At 42.7% G+C, this 26,804-nt stretch overlaps 1 protein-coding gene across 5 annotated transcripts in view; it reads left to right on the top strand.

Moving 5' to 3' along the window:
* Window positions 1–26,114, top strand: part of HSDL2 (hydroxysteroid dehydrogenase like 2) — a 44,710-nt gene extending 18,596 nt beyond the window's left edge. For all 5 annotated transcript variants that reach the window (XM_056518585.1, XM_056518591.1, XM_056518603.1 and 2 more), the window contains exons 6-12: window positions 8,597–8,700; window positions 13,302–13,400; window positions 14,593–14,787; window positions 20,898–20,969; window positions 21,570–21,713; window positions 22,723–22,851; window positions 25,711–26,114. In XM_056518585.1, coding sequence (XP_056374560.1) covers window positions 8,597–8,700; window positions 13,302–13,400; window positions 14,593–14,787; window positions 20,898–20,969; window positions 21,570–21,713; window positions 22,723–22,851; window positions 25,711–25,823 — 856 coding nt within the window. In that variant the 3' untranslated portion in view covers window positions 25,824–26,114. The remainder of the gene's footprint in view (window positions 1–8,596; window positions 8,701–13,301; window positions 13,401–14,592; window positions 14,788–20,897; window positions 20,970–21,569; window positions 21,714–22,722; window positions 22,852–25,710) is intronic.
* Window positions 26,115–26,804: the final 690 nt, after the last annotated feature.

Genomic DNA, 26,804 nt, shown 5'->3' with positions numbered 1-26,804 from the left:
AATAACTTGGAAAAACATGACAAAAACTAGTGGGTTTTAGCTTAGTAAATGAGGGTTATTATTTTTAAAAGACATACTGTATATACTCGAGTATAAGCTGACCCAAATAAAAGCAGAGGCACCTAATTTTGCCACAAAAAAACTTATTGACTTGAGTATAAGCCTATGATGGGAAATGCAGCAACTACTGTCATCCTCCATAGCCACAAATCCATCACCCCAGCCCCCCAAAGTGCCCCCCCCTCTCCGTTTACCTCCGCAGTCAGCACTTTGTAGGAGCTACAGCTTTTGACGGTGGAGGGATTCTGCTCTTGCAGAGCGCAGCCGGGAAAGGGACACGTTCTTGACGTCAGGGGCGTCCCTGCGCATGGACATCTGCTGCTCTTAAAGTGCCAACGTCCCTACCCTAGCTGAATTTACTTGGGGCCCAGAGCGGCACCACCATAGAAGTGGGATGGCAGGAAGAGGTGAGTAGGGGGACAGATGGACTGCCCGGCATGTCCTTACTCGAGTATAAGCTGAGGGGGGGGCTTCTTCAGCATAAAAAATGTCCCTGGAAATTAAATGAGTGAGTTTCTTAGGGAAAACCGTACAAGCACAAAAGCCACTTGTCACTTCATCCCTTCTATGTTCTGCTGTGTAACCTGACAGCAGTTTATAACTTGTGTGGAGTACTCTCATACCTGATTGGATCAAAATGCTGAATACCTTGAGGGTTGTAGTGTTCAAATGAGATCACTTCTTTGGGGTTTTAACTGCTGTTACATCTGCAAATGTGATAGGTGCTTAAAAACCATTCCAGTTAAATCAACAGGTCTTCCCTTCTGAGCCCCACTGTGTAGCAGCTACACCCCAGATGCATGCTTAAAATGGTGTAGTTAGCAAAATGGGGTCTATTTGTAGGTGTTTCTTATATTTTGGCGCTTTAAGGATACATACCCTAAAGCTAAACCTGAAACAGTGTCTTAGAAACATTTTAAAAGAACGTAGGAACATAGGTTCTTCATTCTCAAGACTCATGTTTGAGTCAAGTGGCACACTAGGGCCACGTATTGGATATATTTTTGGGTAGCTTTATGCATCTCAAAGCCACAAAGAAGTAAAGTGGTGGCAAAAAAATGTTTTGCAAGTTTTCCTGATGTTCTGAAAAATATGACATGTATATATAATTAATCTTTATAAATAAAAATTTGTTATCCTTATTCCACAGCTTCGTGCAGTTGAGAGAATAAATTTACAGATGAGTGGGGATACTGAGAATATGGGGGATACTGTTGAAAGAAGTTGAGGATTAGTAAAAAAGAAGGGAGACTGACTAGAAAATGTGGTAGGCCTGCCTAAAAGATGTTTTAGGGCACACATGAAGAGGTGAAAAAAATTAATAAAAAGGTTAAAATATGTATAGCTTAACATATGTATGTCCACACTAGAAATCTGGTCAGCACTAACCTTATAATATGCAATAGAAAAATTGCAGTGGACTCTCCACAAGACTCAATGGTTATAAAGATGGTTGCCTTGATAGGCTTGTACGAAGGGAGTTCCACTGCAACTGGTGAGTGCAAGTTTTCTTTATTGCTCCACAGATATAACAACGGACAAGACAGATCCAATGTTTCACATCATGTGATGCTTTGTCAAGAAATGACGGAAGCAGGTGCAAAATACACCTTTAACTTCTGTTTTAACCAAAGGCAAGCTCACACAATACATAGATCGCAAAAAATATTATGAAAATACATCTTATCAAAATTTCACATGTATTTACATATATCATAATTTCTGTAAGCCACAAAAATATAACTTAGAAGTGTCACCAATATGGGAAAAAAATTTTGGGCAACCTTTTCCTGTGTGTGTGGAACATCTATGAAGCTTACACCCCAGGACTCTTTTAAATTGTGGTAGTGCTGCCTACCTTGGATTGTTATTTAGCAATGATGATATGAACAGAAAAGGCTAATTTCTAAGGTTATGTTGTATCAATTCAAATTATGGCAAACTTGTAAAGGATTTTCCACAGCAGGTAACTCGCTGCAAGTTACCATCATGGGAATGTACCCTAAACGTCCTGCCGCCGGACCTACCTGATAAGTAAAGTATGATTTTAAAGTGTACCTGTCAGATCCTACAAATAAAAATAATACTCAGTACCTAATTCTGACCTTGTACATCTAATTTTATGCCTCTATTGCCTATATTTATTATAACAATCCCTCTTTCCATTAGCTCACCTCACAGTGTTAGAAATCCTCTCAGGGGAAGGGGACTTGTCCCTCCCTTGTGGTGGTGGGAGGTGATTTGTCCATGAGTCTTTTCCATGACTCATGGACAAGCCTGATGCTGCTGCAGGACTGGTTAGTGTCCCAGTAGGTATGGGGACCCCTAGTGGTGGGATTTTAAGGAGCCATTTTCTTAAATATTTAAAAAAATTTTTTAACACATTACAAAAGGTCTTCTTTTCATCAGTAACAACATATAAAAAGTTATTTATACTAGCTCCTAGAATTATGTACACCATGTAGCTCAGGTGCTATGCTGGTTTCCATTTAAGTTAATGGGAGTTACACAAATTGTTTTGCACAGCTGCTTTCAGCTTTCTTACCACCTTCAGCATTCGCAATGCTGGCTGGAGGGGGCTAGGAACCCTTTTATATGGTGGGATTCCCCCTTTTAGCCTTTTCATTGACTCTTATATATTGCCGGTGGCATAAAGCAATGTCTAAACATCTGGGGCTTCAGAGTAAACAGAGTTCTACCAGGTTTTCCCTTGGCCATCAGGGAGGTTTAGGTATGCCCAATATCAGATCTTATTAGGCCATGAGGCTGGGCCAGTCTTTGTTTTTGAATTCTGTCAATTAAACTTGCCATTTTGCTAAATCAAACTAAAAGTTTAGTTCATACTTATATCTCTTATAAATCTGTCACTGGGTTTATGCAGCCCTATGTGTTACGCTAAACAAACTGATGTATTACTAACTGCACATTATTCTGTGCAGCTATACTATGCCATTTACTCCGCCTACATTCAGCTGATTGACAGCTGTCTGCCTATACACCGTGTACACACAGTATAGGCAGACAGGTGGGTGGAGGGAGCATGTCCTTATAAATGTTGAGTACTATCAGGAGCACACACATAATGGTAAAGGCTACTGAGCAGTGCTTGGTGTCCTCTATATCTATGAGAATATCTGGGAATGACTGCACAGAATCATGTAAGTGGGTTATGCTGTGTTGAGATTTAAACGATATTGAATAAACTCCATATTTAATATGTATGAAATATAATTTTGCCTTATAAAAGTATGATTGGGGAGCAAAGTTGTATAACATTAGAGGGTAACAATACAGTGTGATCTGAGCAGGCAACAGAAAACCCCTTTAAAATTTAGGTTAAAGAGGTACTCCACTGGAAAACTTAAATCAACTGGTGCCAGAAAGTTAAACAGATTTGTAAATTACTTTTATTAAAAATTCTTAATCCTTTCAGTACTTAATAGCGGCTGTATACTACAGAGAAAATTCTTTTCTTTTGGGATTTCTTTTCTGTCACAACCACAATGCTCTCTGCTGACATCTCTGTCCATTTTTGGAACTGTCCAGAGCAGCATATGTTTTCCATGGGGATTTTCTCCTGCTCTGGACAATTCCTGACATGGACAGAGGTGTCAGCAGAGAGCACTGTGGTCGTGACAGAAAAGAAATCCAAAAACAAAAAAAGAATCTATAGTATACAGCCGCTAATAAGTACTGGAAGGATTACGATTTTTTTATTGAAGTAATTTACAAATCTGTTTTACTTTCTTGCATCAGTTGATTTAAAAAAAAACAATAAAAATTAAATAAAAAATTTCCACCGAAGTACCCCTTTAAAGGTGAGTGAATTGGGTGCAGATCATAGTTTTCCGCATCCACCAGATAAACGGGGTCGGGATGTTTCCTACATTTATGGAGTTGATTAGTATTAGGCATTTGATGCTTTGTTTGCCCCTTTTTTATAGACACTATGTTGTGAATTTAATACAGAACACTTTAGCTTTCAACAGATAAGAATAATGACTCCAGCTCTGCATAATAGAGAATGTTCCTATATACAATTATCTCAATTTGTACAATAAGCCATGACTGAGATCTAATAGTACTTGCATGCGCTTGAGTTTCAATTACTTCTTAAATATGTCAAATTGGAATAAACAGTTTTTAGAGACTCATTGACCCTGTTCTGTCTAAACAAAGAACAAGTTTTCCTACGTGCACTGTATCGGAGATAATCTGCATGGGAAAGCGATTGGATGGGATTTTGGTCATACAGATTGCCCCTCCCTACTGTGCAGTTTGTGTACACCTGTTGTAGATGAGCTCTCTGCCTTTCTTATGTGTACTCTCATGGTAAATAAAGGAGTCTACAGTGTATTCAGATGGTGTTATAAAGATGCAAATTATTACATTTTCTGTTGCCTAACCTACTGCTCGGTGAACAAGGCTAAAGTTCTATAGCCTAGTAAAAAATAAAGAAGAAGAAAAAATACTCCTCACTTGCTATCACTCTAGTCTTCCCTTCAAGAAATGCTGCCTTAGCAGTCCCTTTCTGTATATACTTTGTTACCTCTGAGGCCATTGATTTGTATGTACGTTATTGCAGCACATGCAACAGGGGTTGATAGAGCAGCAGTGAGTAGGGTGAGTCAAGTGTTTTATACTTTTAATACACTAAAGATTTGCTTACAATAATGAAAATTTGTACTGTAGGCACACTGCCCTGCACTTCAGAAAGAATCGCAGCAGACAAGCTGGATATTCACCACATATTTTCCTATATGTAAGCAATACCAGTTAATGGTGGATTTAATCTTCAAACTCAAACAGGCTTATTAATGTGGGAGTGGTTACTCCTATGGCTACTGGACAAACACTTATGCTTAACCCTTTAAAAGGGTACTCCGCCCCTAAACATCTTATCCCCTATCCATAGGATAGGGGATAAGATGTCTGATTGCGGGGGTCCTGCCGCTGGGGACCCTCGCGATCTCGGCTGCGGCACCCCTGACATCCGGTGCACGAAGCAAACTTCGTTTAGTGCTGGATGATTGACTGTGGGGCGGAGGCTCGTGACATCACTACCGCGCCCAGCTCATGACGTCACGGCCATGCCCCCTCAATGCAAGTCTGTGGGAGGGGGCATTACTTCCGTCTCTGGCGATGCACCCAACGCTCTAAACGAACACCAAATGCAGCAGGGAGATCGCAGGGCTTCCCAGCGGCGGGACCCCCCACAATCAGACATCTTATCCCCTATCCTTTTGGATAGGGGATAAGATGTCTAGGAGCGGAGTACCCCTTTAAGAACACAGCCCATTTTGGACACAGACTATTTCATTTTTGCATATATATATTTTTTTCTCCTCCCATAACTTTTTATTTTTATTTTTTCCTTCAGATCCATATGAAGGTTTTTTTTAATTTATTTTACTTTTATTTTATTTTTATTTATTTATTTTTTGCAATGTTATAGCCTCCCCTAGGGGAGTATAACATGCAGTACATTGACTGCAGGCACTGATCAACGCTATGCCATAGCAATGCATTGATCAGTGTTATCAGCGGTCGCTTGCTCAAGCCTTGATCACAGTTGCTGATTGGACACCCAGGAGGCAGGTAAACCCTCCTCGTGCGACCTAGCTGATCGGGACACCAGGGTATCACTGTGTTGGTCCCTATCAGCCTGACTGAGCAGCCGAGAATGATTTTTTTTTTTTTTACACTTAAGACTCAGTGATCAACTTTGATCGCCGCGTCTAAAGGGTTAATACCGGATATTACCGCGATTGGTGATGTCAGGTATTAGCCCCGGGACAACCCGATATGACATGGGGTCACCGTGTTATATCACGGGCGCAGGACGTACAGGTATGCCCTGCGTCCTTAAAAGGTTAAAACAATACCTATGTTTACATGCTTAACTATTATTGTACTGCTTTTAAAATGCAAACCTTTTTTATTTTTTTTATTTTTTTTTTAAAACACAATTTGTATGTTTTTAAATTGCCCTATTTTGACCCTCTATAACCTGCTAAGAGCTTATTATTAGTGACCTTGTGTTCACTTTTTTTTATTTTTTTTTTCCTGGGATGTGTTATGACTAAAAAGAGCAATTTGGACTGATATTGTTTTTACGTTTACGCCGGTCACCATATGGAACCATTACCACGTGGCAATACCAAATATGTTTGTAAATTTATTTTCATTTTGTTTGGTAAGATGGGAAAAGAGGGGAATTTTATTTATTTTTTTATTGAGGGAGGGGCTTATTCACTTATGAATTTTTTTAACACTTTATTGCAATCTTTTGATTGCAAATACTGAACAGCACTATGCATAGACCTAGCACTGATCAGTATTATCTGCAATCTACTTCTCTGCTCTGCTGGAAGACAGAGCAGAGGAGAAGAGTGTAGCAGTCGACTGGAGCGGTTGGTCCAGTGTGTGTCTGTACGCCCTCCGGTAATACTTCAGATGCTGTGATCAATATTGATCATGGCATCTGAAGGGCTAACAGCAGACACAAGCGGGATTGCTGATACATGTCATTATCCATGAGATTTCGGTTGCTGATACATGTACGTGGCTTGTCCTCTAAGGGTTAATGGGGTACTCCGGTGGAAAACTTTTAGTTTTCTGACATCAATAGTGGGGAAATTAATGGAAACCCTACTAAAGTATAGGATTGGGGAACATCTAAAATCCCATGAATTCCAAGATGATCATGTTAAACAAATCTATATTTTTTTTATTATTATTTTTTGATTGGGTGACTAAAATAATAGATGGCGGAGGGGCAGTAGACATTGCATATCTAGATTTTAGTAAGGCTTTTGACATTGTCCCACAGAAGACTTATCAATAAACTACAGTCATTGAGCTTGGACTCCCATATTGTTGAGTGGATTAGGCAGTGGCTGAGTGACAGACAACAGAGGGTTGCAGTCAATGGAGAATATTCAGAGCAAGGTCTTGTCATCAGTGGAGTACCTCAGGGATCTGTACTGGGACCAATTTTGTTTAACCCCTTAACGACCATGGACATAAATGTACGTCCTGGTTTGGCGGGACTTCCCGCACCAGGACGTACATTTACGTCCTGTGTATGACCGCGAGCATCGGAACGGTGCTCGCGTATTACACGGCAGGTTCTGGCTGCTAGCAGCAACCGGGGACCCGCCCAAAAAGGCAGACATCCGCGATCGCGCGGATGTCCGCCATTAACCCCTCAGATGCCGGGATCAATACAGATCTGCGGCATTGTGGTACTTTGAATGAATGATCGGATCGCCCGCAGCGCTGCTGCGGCAATCCGATCATACAGCATGGCGGCCAGAGGTCCCCTCACCTGGCTCCGGCCGTCTCCCGGACCTCCCGTAGACTTGCATTGAGGGGGCAGGGCGTGACGTCACACGGGGCGGAGTTGTGATGTCACGCTCGCCCGCCTTTGTGGTCGGGATCCGAAGCCTCCAGCGTTGCCGGTGTGAGGTGGAAGCCGTCCAGGTGGGTGCTGCAGCCGAGATCCCGGGTGTCCCCAGCAGCGGGACCCCGGCGATCTGACATCTTATCCCCTATCCTTTTGGATAGGGGATAAGATGTCTAGGGGTGCTGAGTACCCTTTAACTTTTTGGCACCATTTGATTAGTTTTCTACCACCGGAGTATACCCTTTAAGTGGAAAACAGCTAAAGGGGGTTGTCCAAGAAAAACATGGTTGCTTTCTTCCAAAAAACAAAACAAAAAAACAGCACTGCACCTGTTTCTCCTGTTTTCTCCGAAATACGCCTTTTAAGCGTGTAACATTTATCAGAAACTGGACAATCTTTTCCACAAGGAAATTCTGCACAGATTCAGCTTGTAGTGAACTCCCATTGATCTCAATGAGATTTTGCTGTAAAGTTGAACATGATCAAACTTCCACCCAAGAAGTTTCATCCAGTGAACAGCAACAGAGGCCGCCCGACATCACAGCGGGGTTCAAATCTCCAGCTTCCCTACATTGCCACTGCATCGATTACCACCACAATTGTGTGCTGGGCTCCCATGGCTGCCCAGCGCACAATGGTGGTGGTAGTGCATGCCAAAGGCAGCTCTCAGCATGGTTCTGAAGCACCCTGCACAGGACCAGATATTCTGATGGGCAGCAAGTGATTTGAATCCTGCGGCGATGTGTGGCAGCCTCCGTAGCTCTTCACTGGACAGGGGTGATTGTAGATATCTGAGTGCCTGGAAGCCAACAGAAATCATCCCCATCAGCTGGTAAGCTCAGGGAGATGCCAGACATCGATGAAGGTTTTAAATCTCCTGCTCCCTGCATGACAATCAGAGCCGATTGATTTCCTCCAGGCTGCCGATTCCGGTTTATTTCTGCATTATTTTACTATGGAGCAGGAAGAACGCGTATCCACAGAGGAAATTGTGCGTAGTGTGACTGGGACCTTTTAAGTTCAACATGAGCATTCTAGTTGCTACTGCAACTAACCAAATATCTATATGCATGTTCTTAATTGGGCAAGATGTTCACATTTTCATTAGCATTTCATTTTTTTTTTCAGATCAAAGATCTGTATCCCTTACTTGAAAAGAAGCAAAGTAGCACATATCCTTAATCTCAGTCCCCCACTGAACCTTAACCCTGTTTGGTTCAAAAATCACTGTGGTAAGTTTATGAAATTATAATGTTAAACATGAAAATGGCTGCAACCTTAAAGAAAGAAAATGAATATTGAAATAACGTAGTGTGTGTGCGGCATACAGTAGATGGTTGTGAAGTGCGAGCAGGCTTCATTGTGCATTGTGGGGGGCATAACATCTAAAGTACTGGATGAATTCATGTTACCTCATTCTACTCCTGTTCACCCGCAGTATAACCCAGTGTATTTAGTTTAGTGCAGGAAATTAGTTTCCCTTTAAAATTTTCTGCTGCAGTGAAATTTACCAAGTGCACAGTGGCCTCCATGATTCTTAAATGGAATGTGTTTGGAACAACTTGGCCGCCATACCAAACTAAATGTAAGTAATCCGGGTAGAAGGGCCTTGGTAAGAGGGGTGACCAGGAACCCAAATGGTCACTCTTGCTGGGCTCCAAAGATCTTGCTTACAGATAGTTGCCCTTCTGGAAGGTTCTCCTATCACTGCAGCACTCCATCAATCTGAACTTGAAGGGAGCTAAATGTAACAAAGTGCAGTGATAATCTTAATTAAAATCTGATCCAGATGGCTCTGGACCTCAGACTGGTCCAAAGATTTACCTTCCAGCAAGACAATGACCCTGAGCACAAAGTCAATACAGGAGTGCGTTAGGGACAACTCTGTAGATATCCTTTAGTGGTCCAGCCAGAGCCCCATCAAACATCTGTCGAGAGAAATGACAGAAATTTAGAAGAATGGCAGAAAATCCCCAAAGCCAGGTGTGTAAACCTTGTAGCATTATATACAAGAAGACTGGAGGCTGTCAAAGGTGCGTCAACTAAGTACTGGGTCTGAATACTTATGTCCATTAACCCCTTAAGGATGGCGGTTGTATCCATACGCCACCATATTTGTGTGTGAGTCTACGTACATGCCACCAACCCCCCACTGACTTCTGCTCCCCCTACCGCCACTAAGCGCTAATCAGTGTGCACACCACTGATTAGGTAAACGCTTTTTATTGGGCACAGGGTTTTTTGCGCTAGAAGTCATTTTTTTCTTTTTTTCTTTTTTTTTTGTGTAGTTTTATTTCATATTTTTATATTTTTGCTCTTAGTGCGGGTTAGTTAGGTTAGGTTAGGGTAGGAAGTCTTGCATCACACTACACACAGCACACACACCAATAAAGTTCCCCCCCCCCCCCCCCCCCCACATAGATACACTTCACCCCCCCCCCCCCCATTAGAGTAGGGAAATGGCCTGCAGGGAGTTTTCAATGGAGGAGGCATATGCCTTACTTGCCTCCGACTCTGAAAGCCCCACAGAGGACGAGGAAGACCCCACCTTCCCTATTTCCTCGTCCTCCTCATCATCTTCTGATGATGAGCCCCAAGGCAGCGGAGACTCCACCATGCGAGGCCGCAAACCTCCTGCTCCTGACCCTGTGCTCCATGCTAGTATGAGTCCCCCTGGCACTGATACTAGTCAAGCCCCCCAGTCAAGTTTACTGGTGCCCCGTAGCGGCAAACTTGTCTGGACTCAGCCAGCGGACCACAAGCCTGTGATCCCTGAGTTTGTTGGTGACTCAGGAATCAAGATTGACATAATCGGGTTCACTGAAATAAACTATTTCAGGTTTTTTTTTCAGTGACGACTTTGTCAATCTGATGGTTGACCAGACGAACCTGTACGCCCAACAGTTCGTTGATGCAAACCCAGGCTCGTTTTTAGCTAGACCCAGTGAGTGGTACCCAGTCAATGCAACCGAAATGAGGACATTTTGGGGCCTCGTGTTGCATATGGGTCTAGTTAAAAAAAACCCTGTGTCAGGCAATACTGGAGTGGGGATGTCCTTCACCAAACCCCGCTCGACAGTATGGCCATGGCATGTCCCCGATTCAAGGCCATTCGGAAATGTTTGCATTATGCTGATAATGCGGCATGTCCCCCACCCCCAAATTTTGGGAGGCCTATGTCCGTGGGCGGGAGGTCGCAATTTGATGAGTCAAATTCTCCATTTTCATATCCAACTTCAACTCAAAGTAGTCAAACACCTGTGAGGTGTTCTGGCAATATGGGGGCTTCCTAAATGCAACATGGCTCCCAAAAACCATGACAAAAAAAAATAGTTTTCAAAGATCCCACAGTTGCTCTTTCCCTCTTGAGCCATGTTGTGAGCCCGCAGAGCACTTTATGTCAACATATGAGGTATTTCCATACTCTAGAGAAATTGGGCTACACATTTTGGGGGGCTTTTTCACCTAATAGCACTTTTAACCCCTTAAGGACTGAGCGTTTTTGCACTCTCGTTGTTTCCTCATTACCTTTTAAAAATCATAACCCTTTTAATTTTTGCACCTAAAAATTCATATGAGAGCTTATTTTTTGCGCCACCAATTCTACTTTGTAATGACGTCAGTCATTTTACCGAAAAATCTACGACGAAAGGAAAAAAAAAATCATTGTGCGACAAAATTGAAGAAAAAACACATTTTGTTACTTTTGGGGGCTTCCGTTTTTATGCAGTACATTTTTTGGTAAAAATCGCACCTTATTATTCTTTAGGTCCATACGGTTAAAATGATACCCTACTTATACAGGTTTGATTTTGTCATACTTCTGGAAAAAATCATAACTACATGCAGAAAAATTTATAGGTTTAAAATTGTCATCTTCTGACCCGTATAACTTTTTAATTTTTCCACATATCGGGCGGTATGTGGGCTCATTTTTTGCGCCGTGATCTGAAGTTTTTAGCGGTACCATTTTTGTATTGATTGGACTTTTTGATCGCTTTTTATTCATTTTTTTCATGATATAAAAAGTGACAAAAGTTTAATTAACAATATATTTTTATAATTCGGACATTTCCGCATGCGGCGATACCACATATGTTTATTTTTATTTACACTTTTTTTTTTTAAACAGGAAAAGGGGGGTGATTCAAACTTTTATTAGGGAAGGGGTTAAATGATCTTAATTCACTTTTATTTTTATTTTTTGCAATGTTATAGCTCCCATAGGGGGCTATAACACTGCACACACTGATCTTTTACATTGATCAATGGGTTCTCATAGGAAACCATTGATCGATGATTCTGCCGCTTGACTGCTCATGCCTGGATCTCGGGCACTGAGCAGTCATTCGGCGATCGGACAGCAAGGAGGAAGGTAGGGGACCCTCTTGCTGTCCTACATCGTGGCGGTCCCGAACAGCCCCCTGACCTAACCGGCAGCGTTTTATTTTCACTTTAGACATGGCAATCAACTTTGAATGCCGTGTCTAAAGGGTTAATAGCGCGCGGCACCGCGATCACTTTGCTGCTATTCTTGTGAAACACCTAAAGGGTTAACACATTTCTGAATGTCATTTTGAATACTTTGAGGGGTGTAGTTTCTATAATGGGGTCATTTATGGGTATTTCTCACATAAAGTTCCGATTTTGAAATTTTCGGGAAAATTTTGAAAATTGCTGCTATACTTTGAAGCCCTCTAATGTCTTCAAAAAGTAAAAACATGTCAACTTTCTGATTCCAACATAAAGTAGACATATTGTATATGTGAATCAATATAAAATGTATTTGTAATGTCCATTTTCCTTACAAGCAGAGAGTTTCAAAGTTAGAAAAATGCTAAATTTTCATGAAATTTTGGGGATTTTTCAAGGATGCAGGTAACTACAAAAATGTATCACTATGTTAAAGTATAATATGTCATGAAAAAACGATATCGGAATCAGAAAAAAGAATCTCTGTGACAGTGGTCAGTGTACAGGGCTCAGTCCTTTAAAGCAGTGCTCCCCAACCTTTTTATCGCCGAGGACCGGTAAACATTGATAATGATTTTTCCGTGGCCCGCTTGTTTTATATAGACAGCAGCCCCCCCCCCCCACTTATATAGACAGCAGGGAACCCCTTATAGACAGCACTCACTCTGCTGCTAGATCAGTTGTCTCCAAACTGTGGACCTCCAGCTGTTGCAAAACTACAACTTTTGTTGTAGTGTTTTGAGTTGTAGTTTTGCAGCATCTGGAGGTCCACAGTTTATAGACCGCAGGCCCCCACCCCCCTCTTGTAAACAGCTCACCACCTGCGGTTGTCCTCGGGTGCTGCAGCTACACTGCCCCGTTCTCCTGTCCTCATCATGGCATCCTGTGGAGGAGCATGTGACATACACGTCACTCTGGGCGCAGGGGAGGAGGAGTGACGTGTGTGTCACATGCTCCTCCATAGGACGCAATGATGCGATCGGGAGAACAGGAGAGGAGGTATCTGACATGGTATCGATTGGCCAGGAGGAGGATCAGTGTAACAATAGCAAATTTTAATTTGCTTTTGTCGCACAATGGGCGGGCTCGGCCGCCACAGTGAAATTGTTTAAAGTTCCTCGGGCGGCCCGGTACCGTTTGATCTACGGACCAGTACCGGTCTGCGGCCCGGGGGTTGGGGAACACTGCTTTTAAAGGGCTAAATATTTTAGTTTTTCCTTTAGAAAATTATCAAACATTTTAACTTTCTGTTTCCACATTCTAACAAAGTGAAAGGGTCTGAAGCCATTCAGAATACACTGTAGTTTGAGTAAAACGCTGCTTATTTGTTCTTTAACTGTCAAAATTTTTGCATTTTTAGCATATACTATAGCAAAGTATGGAATGTCCATGTGTGTTCTTGGAATGGCTGAAGAATTCAAAGGAGAAATTGCCGTCAATGCGTTGTGGCCAAAAACAGGTGATATGTATATGTATTGGACTTGTAATAAGATCCTCTGCTCCTTTCATTGTCCTTGTAAAATCAGCAGCGTCTCTCTATGTAATCGAGTCAAACCATTTTGCTATTATTACCCAGATTTAAATGTCATAATATGAAGGCAGAGTCCCAGTATGTCCATCAAATTCTACATTTATAAGAGAACAGCCTGTTATGTAACACTTCTTTCTGCCATGTAAAAACTGGCGTATAATACTGTTTGAGAAGCAAAGCTATTAAGTTGTATTGAGTCTTTCAAGATTAAATATAGCCATTTAATTGTTCCTTAAATAACTCCATCTAACATATCTATTTTCTTGTAAGAACATTTTGCTTGAACATAATACAACCTTTTTATAATGGTCAGCCATCTCTAGTCACAAGTTGTGTTTTAGATATGAGTACATTTCACAAGCCTGAGGTTATTATGGTAATTTTTCAACTAGTGGTTACAATAGATTTGATGGTCCTATCCATTTAGAATCTAGGGAGCATGTATGTATTAAATCACATAAATATTGATTTATATATCATCTGTTTTATTTATTGACTATAAATTAAAATTAATGCTCTCCTCATCAGGTCAGCTTTTTTAATCAAAGTGATTCTTTCAGATGTAAATCTCCAAATCCCCTCTTTGCCATAGATTGGACATGTTTCTTGTGATCAATCCTATCTCTCCGGCTGTAATATCAGTTATATTATGTGTTTTTTTTTTACACGGATACTCCGCTCCTAGACATCTTAACACCAATCCAAAGGATGGCCGCTGGCAGCCCCTCGGTCTCCGGGCCGGCATGCTGGCATTGTGAACTTTTGGCTTCCGTGATCGTGATGTCATGGCACGCCCCCTCCATTCATGTCTATGGGGGAATGGGATGACTGCTGTGGAGCAGTAGTACACAGCAGTCATGCCCCCCTCCTATAGACATGAATGGAGGGGGCGTGATGGCTGTGATTGTCTGTCATCCAGCATGGATTGGCATTTGCTCTGTGCTGCAAATTACTTGGGATGCTCCACTGGAGATAGTGGGGGTCCCAGCGGCCGGACCCCCCACTATCAGACATCTTATCCTTTTAGATGTATACCATTGTACCACATTGTTTCATGTATGTTGGCTTTTAATTTAGAGAGTTAGCATAAATAAAATCATGTTTTTCTTCTTTTTCACAGCTATACATACAGCTGCTATGGATATGCTGGGAGGATCTGAGGTAAATAAGCAGTGTAGGACTGCTGACATCATGGCTGATGCTGCATACTCCATATTGATAAAGCCAAGAAGTTATACTGGGAACTTTGTGATTGATGAGGAGTTACTGAAGACTGAGGGGATTAAGGATTTTGATGTCTATGCAGTATCTCCAGGTATGAATTGTATTGTAACAACATTCTACTCAAATTCAGCGTTAGTAACCACTAAACTGCTGAATTATGTGCTTTAAAAAATATATATAACTATGTATTTATAGGCTTGGAATTAACTTGTTAATGATGCAGGAAATTAAACATTTTAAAGGTTTTCATTTTCCCTTCTCCTCTTCTAAGCCATATGAGGGTTTGTGTTTTGTGGGACCAATTGTACTTCGTAATGACTTCCTTAATTTTACCATGAAATAAAATTTTCATTGTGGGGTAAAAGTGACATGTTATCTGTATTCCTCAGGTTTCTACGACCACAAGTTGATCATAACAATACAGAACTTCTGTTTTTATTTACATTAATTTTAATGGAAAGGGGATGATAAAAATTTATATTTAGAGCATATTTGCTATCTATATCTAGCTACATCGTGGTGCATTAAGTACCGATGTCGTTAAGGGGTTAAAAAGAAAAATTATATATCTAGCTATAAATGTACGCCATGGTGCGGTGGTATTTAACACACCACAATGTACATTTACGCCATGGACATGACCGGGAGCACCGGACCAGTGCTCGTGTCATGCGTGGCAGGTCTCGGCTGCTATCAGCAGCCAGGGACCCGCAGGTAATGGCGGACATCAGCAATCGTGCCGATATCCGCCATTAACTCTGATGCCGCGATCAATACAGATTACGGCATCTGTGACAGTGCGGCACTTAAAATGGATGATCGGATCGCTGCCACAGGGATCCGTTCATCCAGCATGGTGGCTGTAGGTCCCATCCCCTGCATTTAAAAAAGTGTAAGATCCCCTCCACCAATAAAAATGTAACACGTACCTTTTTCCCGTTTTTCTCCAAGAAGTGTAAAAAATAAAAATAAACATATTTGGTATCACCGTGTGCGTAAATGTCCGAATTATCAAAATATAATGTTAATTATGCCATAGTCCAACATTGCCGCTTTTTTGTCACATCATATTCCCAAAAAATTAATAAAAAATGTTATTGAAAGTTTTATATGCACAAATGTGGTATCAATAAAAAGTACAGATCACAGCGCAAAAAATTACCTTTGCTTATACGGGAAAAATGAAAAAGTTATAGGTCGTCAAAGTAGAGGGATTTTAACCCCTTAAGGACGCAGCCCTTTTTCACCTTAAGGACTGAGCCCTTTTTCGCAATTCTGACCACCGTCGCTTTACGAATTAATAACTCGAAAACGCTTTTACCGAATACTCTGATTCTGAGACTGTTTTTTTGTGACATATTCTACTTTATTTTGGTGGTAAATTTTCGGCGTTACTTGCATCCTTTTTTGGTGAAAAATCCCAAAATTTCATAAAAATTTTGAAAATTTTGCATTTTTCTAACTTTGAAGCTCTCTACTAGTAAGGAAAATGGATATTCACAATACATTTTATTTTTATTCACAAATACAATATGTCCACTTTATGTTGGCATCATAAAATGGACATATTTTTGCTTCTTGAAAAAATTAGAGGGCTTCAAAGTAGAGCAGCAATTTTCAAAAATGTCATGAAAATTGCTAAATCTGAAGGGACAGATGTTACAGAACTACAACTCACAGCATGCCTGGGCAGTCTAGGCATGCTGAGAGTTGTAGTTTGGCAACATCTGGAGGGCTACCGCTTGGGCACCACCGTAACAGTGGTCTCCAAACTGTGACCCTCCAGATGTTGCAAAACTACAACTCCCAGCATTCCCAGACAGCCTTTGGCTGTCTGGGCATGCTGGGAGTTGCAGTTTGGCCTTCCTAGTGGTTGCCACAGTAAAGATCACTTTACTTTCACTTTCAATTCGCCCCTCCCCCACAGTATTTTCCCTACCTGAGCCAGGATCCAGCAGTCTCCAGCGACGATCCGGGTCCCCAGGCATCTTCTTTGCAGGTACCCGACCTCCATCTTCTCTACATGTTCCCCTCGACATCTAGGGGTGGGCAGAACGGGGGTTGCCATGGCCTTGCGATGTCCTGCTCTGCCATTGGTCAGAATCAGTTCTGACCAATGGCAGGGGATAGGAGGAGATCACAGCACTGCAACCTCACTCCTAGCCCTCAGGATGATGGGGGCTGTCACTGACAGCTCCGATCATCCCTATTTTCCGGGTGATCGGGTCACCAGAGACCCGATCAGCCCGGAATAGCAGAAAATCGCATGTCTGAATTAACATGCGATTTTCTGCTATCGCCGACATGGGGGGGGGGGGGGTCCCGGGACCCCCCTGGGCGTTGTGTAGGGGTGCCTGCTGAATGATTTCAGCAGGCATCCCGGTCCGGTCCCCAACCGGCTAGCGGCGGGGACCAGAATTCCCACGGGCGGATGCATACACGCCACGTCCTTAAGGACTCGGGATGCAGGGCGTATGCATACGCCCGGCGCCCTGAAGAGGTTAAGGACCGTGGGCTTGTATACACGTCCAGGCAGGCTGCACGTTCCGCCATTAGGACGTGTATACTCATCCATGGTTCTCGTGGGTGCTGCCCAGTGCACCCACGAGATCGCGGCAGGGACTCAGCTGTAACACACAGCCGGGACCCTGCCACTCTGCCGGGACCAAAGTAAACTTCAGTTCTGGCAGTTTAACCCTTACAGCCGCGGTCGGAAGTGACCGCTGGCTGTAAGTGTTATGACAGAGGAAGCTCCCTCTGTCACCCCTGCAGCACCCCGCAGAGCGATCGAGGGGTGCTGCGTGTAACCCCCGTCAGGCAGGGGCCTGCCGCACTGCCCGGGACCGAAGAAAACTTTGGTCCTGGCAGTTTAACCCTTACAGCCGCGGTCAGAAGCGACTGCGAGCTGTAAAGAGTCTTGACAGAGGGAGGGGGCTCTCTCCTGTAGCGACCCGCAACGATCGCAGGGTGCTGCTGGTTTCCTGGGCAGCCGGGGGGGGGGGGGGGGGGTGTCCTCTGAGCTCACTTTACACTGCCATGGTTGCTGGGGAGGAGTGGGGTTGCAGGAGCAGTATCAGCTCCATCAGCAGCAGCCTGAGTCTACAGTTGCTGATGAGTAGCTTTCTTCACCCACATAGTGAAGCAACTCATCAGCAGCAGGTAGACATGGAGCAGGACCTGAACCAGCAGGTGGTGGCATACAGTGACATGACCCTGCCAACACACCTTGAAGATCCGCTGGACTTCTGGGCAGCCAAACTTGATTTGTGGCCGCAACTAGCAGAGTTTGCCCTGGAAAAGCTGTCCTGCCCGGCCAGTAGTGTGCCATCAGAGCAGGGGTTTAGTACGGCGGGGGCCATAGTAACCCCAAGGAGAACTCGTCTGTCCACAAAAAATGTGGAGAGATTGACCTTTTTGTGAAGATGAATCAGGCATGCATCAGCCAGGATTTCCACCCACCAATGCCTGATCCATCAGAGTAGATTGACCATGGTGCCACACCAACACTTCACAAATATGGATAGTGCAAAACATATTTAAGGTGCTGCTCCCCAGTTACAGAAATTCCTCTGCATCATACCACAAGTAAGTATTGAGGATATGCATTAGCTAAAACTTAACTTTTCTTAGGATAAAATATATGGACCCCATTTTTTATTTTTTCTTATATCTAAGAAAAGGAAAAGTGTGCAAAAAAACACCATGTGCCACCTACACCACAAAGTATTGATGTGATGCAAAGACCTCTAAAACAACGTATGGTCCATTGTAACCAGTGGGGGTAAAAACTTCCCCTGTAAGGTCCTACTCTCGCATTGACCTAAAAAGGGCGGCCCCACACAGGAACATCTCCCTATTTCCACCTACAAACACTGCCATTTCACAGGGTTTTTGGGTGGAAATAGGGCGAGGTTCCTGTGTGGGGCTGCCCTTATTAGGGCGAGTAACACTCCTGTGTGGGGCTGCCCTTATTAGGGCGAGTAACACTTGCCAAGAAGGGAATTAATAATGCGAGAGTAGGACCTTACAGGGGAAGTTTTCCCCCACCTGTTACAATGGACCATGCGTGGTTCCCTTCCACCTTTTTGGAGGTCTTTGCATCACATCAATACTTGGTGGTGTAGGTGGCACATGGTGTTTTTTTTTTTTTGCACACCTTTCCTTTTGTTTGATTTCCAAAAATGTTTAGTACATATATTTTATCCTAAGAATATTATTAAAAGTTAAGTTTTACGTAATGCATATCCTCAATACTTACTTGTGCACACTAACACTTTAACAAAAGATAATTTTATTTATTTTTTGCGCCTACCTGCCTCAGCTACTATTCTGATCCTGCCACCAGCCTGATGCAACACATCTGATGCCAAGTTATTCTTTTTTTCACCCTCCTTTGTCCGGTATTGGCACCCACCGCCCTACTCTGTCACCGGGTCACTTTCAGGACTCCTGGTGCTGCTGATGCCACCTCCAAGCTGTTTCATTCTGCCACCATATGTTCTCCTCATGCTGATGCCAGCTCGAGGCTGTCTCATTTTGCCACCATATGTTCTCCTAATGGTGATGCCAGCTCCAGGCTGTGTCATTCAGCCACTAAATAGTCTCCTTATGCTGCTGCCAACTCCAGGCTGTGTCATTCAGCCACTATATGGTCTCCTCTTGCTTCTGCCACCTCCTGGCTGTGTCATTCAGCCACTATATGGTCTCCTCTTGCTGCCACCAACTCCAGGCTGTGTCGCTGTATCGCCTTGTAGTCTCCTCATGCTGCTGGCAGATTAAATTAAACTTTTTTGGTTCATCTATTTGAAATCTTCAATTGTGAGGCCCTATGGTCTAGTCAGGCTGATGTCACCTCCAGGCTGAGTCATTCAGCTACTATATGGTCTCCTCATTCTGATTCCACCTCCAGGCTCTGTCATTCTACCACTCTGCGACAGTGATTCTAATAGTGACGCCTCTAATCTGCATGTCATACTGAATAACAGTATTATTTTACTAACCCAGCACACTCCCTATGTGTGTTACAGCAAGGCAAAGTGTTCTACATCCCTATTGAGGCTCTCTGTAGGCCTGAAATAGCCTTTTTTAATAGCGATTCGCCACAGTTATTTTTTTTGGGGGGGGGGGGGGGATTCGGCGAATCGGCTGAATCGAATTTTTCAAAAACTCACTCATCTCTATTTATAACCTATCTTATGCCTTTTTGATAAGTGTCCATGTGAAAAACTCTGGGTAAAAAAAAATAAAAAATATTATATATATATATATATATATATATATATATATATATATATATATATATATAATATGTGTACACTAACAACATTTTAAAGTCCACACAGACAATACTCAGCTGGTCTTTTACACTGCTGTAGGGGTATAAACAAAGCTTTGAAGCCATTCACTGGTCACAATGGTGGCATCTGTGGGATTAATCTGTTACTGATGTAGCTAGTGTTTGGCTGCTGTCATCAGGTGTTGAGATCTCATGTCATTGCTTAGCAGAGTTAGAGAACATGGTGAAGTATCGGCACCAGCAGAGTAGGGGGTTTAATAAATATACAGATTATTTCAAATATAATAGCGTCACGTTAGTTGTAAACAAGATGTAAAAGAAAAAACCCACAAACTTTGCAGCTCATTTGTGCAATTTCCTTATTACAAACCTATCATAATGTAGATGGACAAGAATATCTGATAGTAGAATCCAAAAAAAAGGTTAGAAAAATAAAGTTCATAATGTTGGGAGTAAAAATAGCTTTGGATTATAGGACAGTGTCCATTTTCATGTAGATAAATTCTGTACAGTGGTGCTCATTGATTAATATCAAATAGGTTTTCCCATGAAGTATCTAAAGGTTAGATAAGTGTCTGATTGCTGGGACCCCCACAGATCACGACAATAGAGGTCCCATATCTTCCATTTACATGGAGCAGTCCAGCTTGTGTGCTGTTGTTCCATTCAGCAAATGCTTGATGGAGATAGCTGAGCATTGTAGTGTGTCTGCACTTATGCCCAACCATCTCTACATTCAAACTGGGGACATGGGACTCCTCGCCTTGTGATTGTGAGGGTCCCAGCAGTAGAATCCCCAGATATTAGGCTCATGTGATCTATATTGTGGTTTGTTGATAATTGTCAGTTGTAGGAAAATTCCTTTTACATCTGATATGAAAGTTGTTTTGTTTTTTCCTTTTTAGGACATCCATTGCTTCCAGATTTCTTTCTAGATGCAAATCCAGATGATGTTACCAGCAAAATAGAGGAACATGGTATGTGCCCACATCCCTAAAACATAAGTTTTTGTGAATTATTCTTCACCTCTTTTATGGGTAATACCTTTTGTAATCTGTTTGTTTCATATTATATCACCATATCACTTTTATAGAACAAACTTAAAACCTAAGTCAAGATTTACTATGGCTGCTTTGCTATAATTTTGGCTTCAAATGCTTTAGCATTGTGGATCACATAAATAATTATATATAGTTTGCCAAAAAGAATATTAAAGAGGCCTGTCACTTTCCCTAATTCCTATAGGCTGCCCCAATACTTGTTGGCTTAGTGAACACCATTCTGTAGTTGTATTAATAGGTCTCTCATTTCAATAAAAACAACTTTTAATAGAAGCCCCTGTGCAGATTTTTAGGTTGCTTATTCGAAGAATAAGACGTTATTAGTAAGTTTGTCCCAATCTCCTTAAAGTGATACCCCAGACAGAGGGCAAAAATTCTAAAAGACCCCAATGGAAGGAAAGACTATATTGGTGAGGACTACATACTTTAAAAGTAACTATTAGTTGTGTTTGAGTAATACATCATTTTTATGTTTATATAGTTCCTGACTTCTCATTCTCTTTTTGAATATTAAAGGTGGGACTGCAGCTTTTAAGGATGGTAAGTCAGTTGCCTCAAGTACCAAGGGTCCTGTAGTGGAGACTTTTACTCTTATTGAAAAATCTATCAATAAGGATGCTGTGAAGTCTGTTCAAGGAGTCTACCAATTTGTGCTTTCAGGTAGGTATTATATATCATTTTTTGTTACTGTATGCACATACAATTCTGTAATACTAACTCGCATCTAAAGACATTTGTAATAGGTCATGACTTAGAACACCTGTTGTGACAATAAAAGAGATGGAAGTATATTTCGCCCAGGTTTCTCTCCTATGTGTGGTTACGGCAGAGCCTCTCATCTAGGTAATCCGTTAAGGGAATCAGAAGGTGGATACTAAAGAGAAGTCTTTAGGGCAGTTAGGCCTCGTGTGATGAGTAAAAGGTTGTCTGTGTGATGAGTAAAAGGTTGTCTGTGTGATGAGTAAAAGGTTGTCTGTGTGATGAGTAAACGGTTGTCTGTGTGATGAGTAAACGGTTGTCTGTGTGATGAGTAAACGGTTGTCTGTGTGATGAGTAAACGGTTGTCTGTGTGATGAGTAAACGGTTGTCTGTGTGATGAGTAAACGGTTGTCTGTGTGATGAGTAAACGGTTGTCTGTGTGATGAGTAAACGGTTGTCTGTGTGATGAGTAAACGGTTGTCTGTGTGATGAGTAAACGGTTGTCTGTGTGATGAGTAAACGGTTGTCTGTGTGATGAGTAAACGGTTGTCTGTGTGATGAGTAAACGGTTGTCTGTGTGATGAGTAAAAGGTTGCTATTGGTGTTTTTAGTAAGCTGATAGAGAGAAGCTCCAGCAGGTAGTAAGGGATGTTTCATGTATAGTAATTGCCAGACAGGCAAGGGTTTTCTTGTTGCTGCTTTATTTTATATTATATTTTTTATATAATTTTTATTTTTCTTTCAACTTTTTCAATAAGCCTGATGTGTCAGATTACACCCATTGGTTGCTCTTTGCCTGGCTGACAGAGGAGTCTAGCACAATGCCGCGCACTATCCCAGTTTATATCTAGCGATTGCAGCAGGTCTTAAGAGTCAAACCCCTGTGCGACCAAAGTTTAAGCAACATGCCGAAAATTTTGACCTGCATGTGAGAACCCTGCCTTAATCACAGTTTTGTTTCTTTCCTTAGGATCAGAGGAAGGCACATGGTATATGGACCTAAAAAATGACAAGGGTGGAGTTGGAAAGGGTGATCCACCTATTAAACCAGATGTTGTGATGAGTATGGATAGTGAAGACTTTGTGAAGATGTTTACAGGTTAGTTAATGGAATTCATTTGGAAATTTGGGTATTGACTATCTTATGGAAGTTATACATATAACTAACAGTGATCTGCAAAACTAAAGGTATGATTCCTTTGATCCCTCTAGTACCTATCTGCCAGGATCTGCATTTTTGTGCTGCACGATATGGATTTTTCCCATACCGCAATACCAGTTGGGCCCCTCCCTCTCGGGAATGAATTATCAGCCCAGCGCTGCGCTGTCCCCACATCGGGTAACTAATCATTTGTTACCCGCCAGCGCTGTTCTGCTCCAATGGCTGTCCGGGCATGCTGAGAGTTGTAGTTTTGCAACAGCTGGAGGTCCGCAGGTTTAAGACCACTGCTGTACGCTGTATCCCTTTGCCCGGGCTGCAAAAGATAAAGAAAATAAACTTTAACTTACCTACGTCGGCCTTACGCTGAGGACGTGAACGTCGGACAGCCGCCAGCCTATCACCAGCCGCAGCGATGTTCCGCCCAGGCCATGGCAACATGGCTGTCCAGGCATGCTGGGAGTTGTAGTTTTGCAACATCTGGAGACCACTGGCGTACAGTATAGAGTTCCAGCGCCGGTGGTCCCCAACAAAGAGGAGGGCAGTGCTTGCGGGTGACATATGTGAGTAGTACCCCGCTGGGCAGATAATTAATGGGGGGGGAACAGAACAGCGCTGGCGGGTAACATGATTTTGGGGGGTGGGAGGGGGGAGCAGAACAGCGCTCGCGGGTCACATGATTTTGGGGCGGGGGTGGTGAAAGAAATACCGTTATATACCATGGAACCGCCATAAGTTACAAAAATACCGTGATACACATTTTTGGTCATACCGCCCAGCTCTACTTTAAGCTAAACAAGATACTTTTCTGAAAGAAAACAATGACTATATTAATAAATTATATCTAACTTGAATCAGGGTTGTTGCTTGTAATAGCTGGAGCATTATTTGAAGGAAAGGACATGTGGGTAGTGCTTTAAGAAAAGATCCCTGTCCATCAGTGGTTTTCCCACAATCAGTTGGTGTCCCTTTTATGAGGACTGCAGATGAAAAGCAGGCTTCTCTTTTGGTTTACAGAAATGACACCGTTACATATTAACACGGTCCTTTTTTTAATAATAAAAAATACTCCGAGCTACAATCACCCATGAACACATTTATTACTACTAATAGTTCTTGGTACAGCATCACTGTTTCATTCAGGAGTTACCATAGAGTAGGGGCACTATGATAAGTCTGCTTATCCAGGTCTGCCATCCAGTGAAAGGTCTGAGCTAAACGCTAAGACCTGGCTTACACCTAACAGCCGCAGTGCCATGCAAGAAATAGGTGCTGCCAGTTGTAGAATATTAATATTACTCTAATAATAAGCCAAAAGGTAAAATGAGCAAGTGAAAAGTAGAAGTTGTAACATTACTGTTTCCTGTATGACCTGTATACACTGTACCCCTGAATATAATACTGCCATACACTATAACCCACTGTAACGAGGTGTCTGTTCCCTCTCAAAGAATAATGCCTCAATGCTACCCCTATGAATAATACCACTATGTTCCCCAATAGGATTATGACCCCCTACCCCAGTGATGGCGAACCTTTTTTGAGCCAGAGTGCCCAAACCGTAATGCACGCCAACTTTTTTCCCCTCAAAGTGCCAGCACAGCAATTAAATCAGAATACTGAGGTTTAAGTTTAAAAAAAACAACTTGGGTAGGCAGTATGTTTCCCCCACATTAGGTGGGCAGTATGGTTTCCCCCACATTAGGTGGGCAGTATGGTTTCCCCCACATTAGGTGGGCAGTATGGTTTCCCCCACATTAGGTGGGCAGTATGGTTCCCCCACATTAGGTGGGCAGTATGGTTCCCCCACAGTAGGTTGCAGTTCCCCCACATTAGGTGCAGTATAGCTCCCCCACAGACATACAGCCTTCAGCCATATACAGTGTATGGCTGGAGGCTGTATGTCTGTGTACTGCCCCACTTCAGTGCTCCATCCACCTCTGCTCCGGTCAGGGGACACGACCTACTGCTATGGTGGTGGGAGCACCGAAGCTGAAGTGTAGCTGATAACTTACCATGTCGGCCAGCGCGTGTCGTCCTCCTCTATGCTCCGCTCCTCCATTCCTATGGGCGCACGCACGGGACGTCAGTGACGTCCCTGCGTGCGCTACCTCCCTGCGTTTTTAAAGTTAACGCCGAAAGGTAAAAGGGACATCCTTGTACACATGGATGTCCCGGTTTGCCCCCGCCTGGCGAACTATGGCTGTGTGCCCACAGAGGAGGCTCGGCGTGCCATAGGTTCGCCATCACTGCCCTACCCCCTCCCTTCCTATATGAAATGCGCAACTGTGCACTCAAATAATTGTTTCCCAACATGTGACGCTCCAGCTGTTGTAAGCTGTAGTTTTGCAACAACTGTAGAGCTAAAGTTTGGGGAACACCTAAAAATACTCACCTGTCCCAGGTCCTAGCGTTGCTCCAGCCTCTTCTAGTCAGGGCTATCCAGAGAAGAATGATGCAGACATGATGCTTATCGCATCGTCTGTATAATAGGGGAAGCGCCTAGCAGCTGCAGAGTGTTCCCTAGCTTCAGCAGCACTCAGCTATTCATTTTTATCAGTATCTTAAAGACATAGATACAAAGGAATGAAAGGAGAGCGAATCCGACCTTTTGACTGTTCTCTGAACCGGCTGGAGGTCGGGGTGATTGGCCCTGCGGTCCGGATCTGATTGAATTCCGCTGCCATAGGGCATCTGTTACCAAATTGCTTATATTTAGCATCTATATTTATTGGTAAGATGAACATGTATGTCTGCATACCAGTATTATGATCAATATATATTTTGTTTAATACACAGGGAAAATGAAGCCTACAATGGCATTCATGTCTGGAAAGCTGAAAATTAAAGGGAATATGGGCCTGGCAATGAAACTGGAAGCACTCATGGGGCGGATGAACTCAAAGTTGTAATTTTACTGTCTAGTTCTAAATAAGAATGTCATAAAATGATTAAATTACCTGACCACAAGCTATATAAAGGGAAAGGCAGAAAGCTCTAAGCTTACCATATACAAAGTTAACCAAAATACTGTAGGTATTTTTAAATTGCCTTTTTGTATTAAATAGATTTCAATGAGGGTCTGAATACAGTGAACACATTTATTGACTCTCTAGCCTGAGTGTTAATGCTATACACATAAATACTTAATTGCAAAGTATTGGAAAATAACTTTTTGTAACCATTAAAAGCTAGATTTGGAGATCGGATTCTGTTAATTCTTCAGGTGTCTTTGTGTTTCACCATGTTCTGTAAGCAAATGCTCCTGGTGTGATAACTGGACTTGGACATCCTAGATAATCTTGGTAAAGCAGAAAAAATACACAAATACAATGAGTGACCATAACCTGTACATAGCTATGGGGGAGCTGATCACATACCTGTTTACAGCATAAGTTCCTGAGGTATAAGGATTTGTAGTCCCTTGTATCAAGACAATCAGTTAGAGGGTCAGGAACCTTCACTTTGTGTGCTGGGTTCCGTGCGGTGACTGTAGCGGGAGGGGGAGGTGCATATTTAATGAAGGGGCATGTCCTTGATCTTAGGAGATCTTGCTTTCTCAGCATGGCCATGCCCCTCCATTAACAACCCCCCACCACCACCCCTGCCTGTAAATTACTTCTATTAAAAAATATTAATCCTTCCAGTACTTATGAGCTGCTGTAGTTGAGTTGTTCTTTTCTGTCTAAGTCAGGGGTCTCAAACTCCCGGCTCGCAGAACGAAATTTTGCGGCCCGCACCAGGGATCAGGAATTTGTATTGCCCGACGCCCGGGACATGCAGTTTCGGGTGCCAGGCAGGTAATTTCTTCAGGCAGAGGGTGCTACTGCTGGTGGAGGGTGTTGCTGGTGGATGATGGGGGTGCTACTGCTGGTGGGGGGTGTTGCTGGTGG

Source organism: Hyla sarda, chromosome 1 (genome assembly GCF_029499605.1).
Source record: "Hyla sarda isolate aHylSar1 chromosome 1, aHylSar1.hap1, whole genome shotgun sequence".
Classification (NCBI taxonomy): Eukaryota; Metazoa; Chordata; class Amphibia; order Anura; family Hylidae; genus Hyla; species Hyla sarda.
The sequence above is the reverse complement of the archived record's forward strand: the minus strand, read 5'-3'. Positions and strand labels throughout refer to the sequence as shown.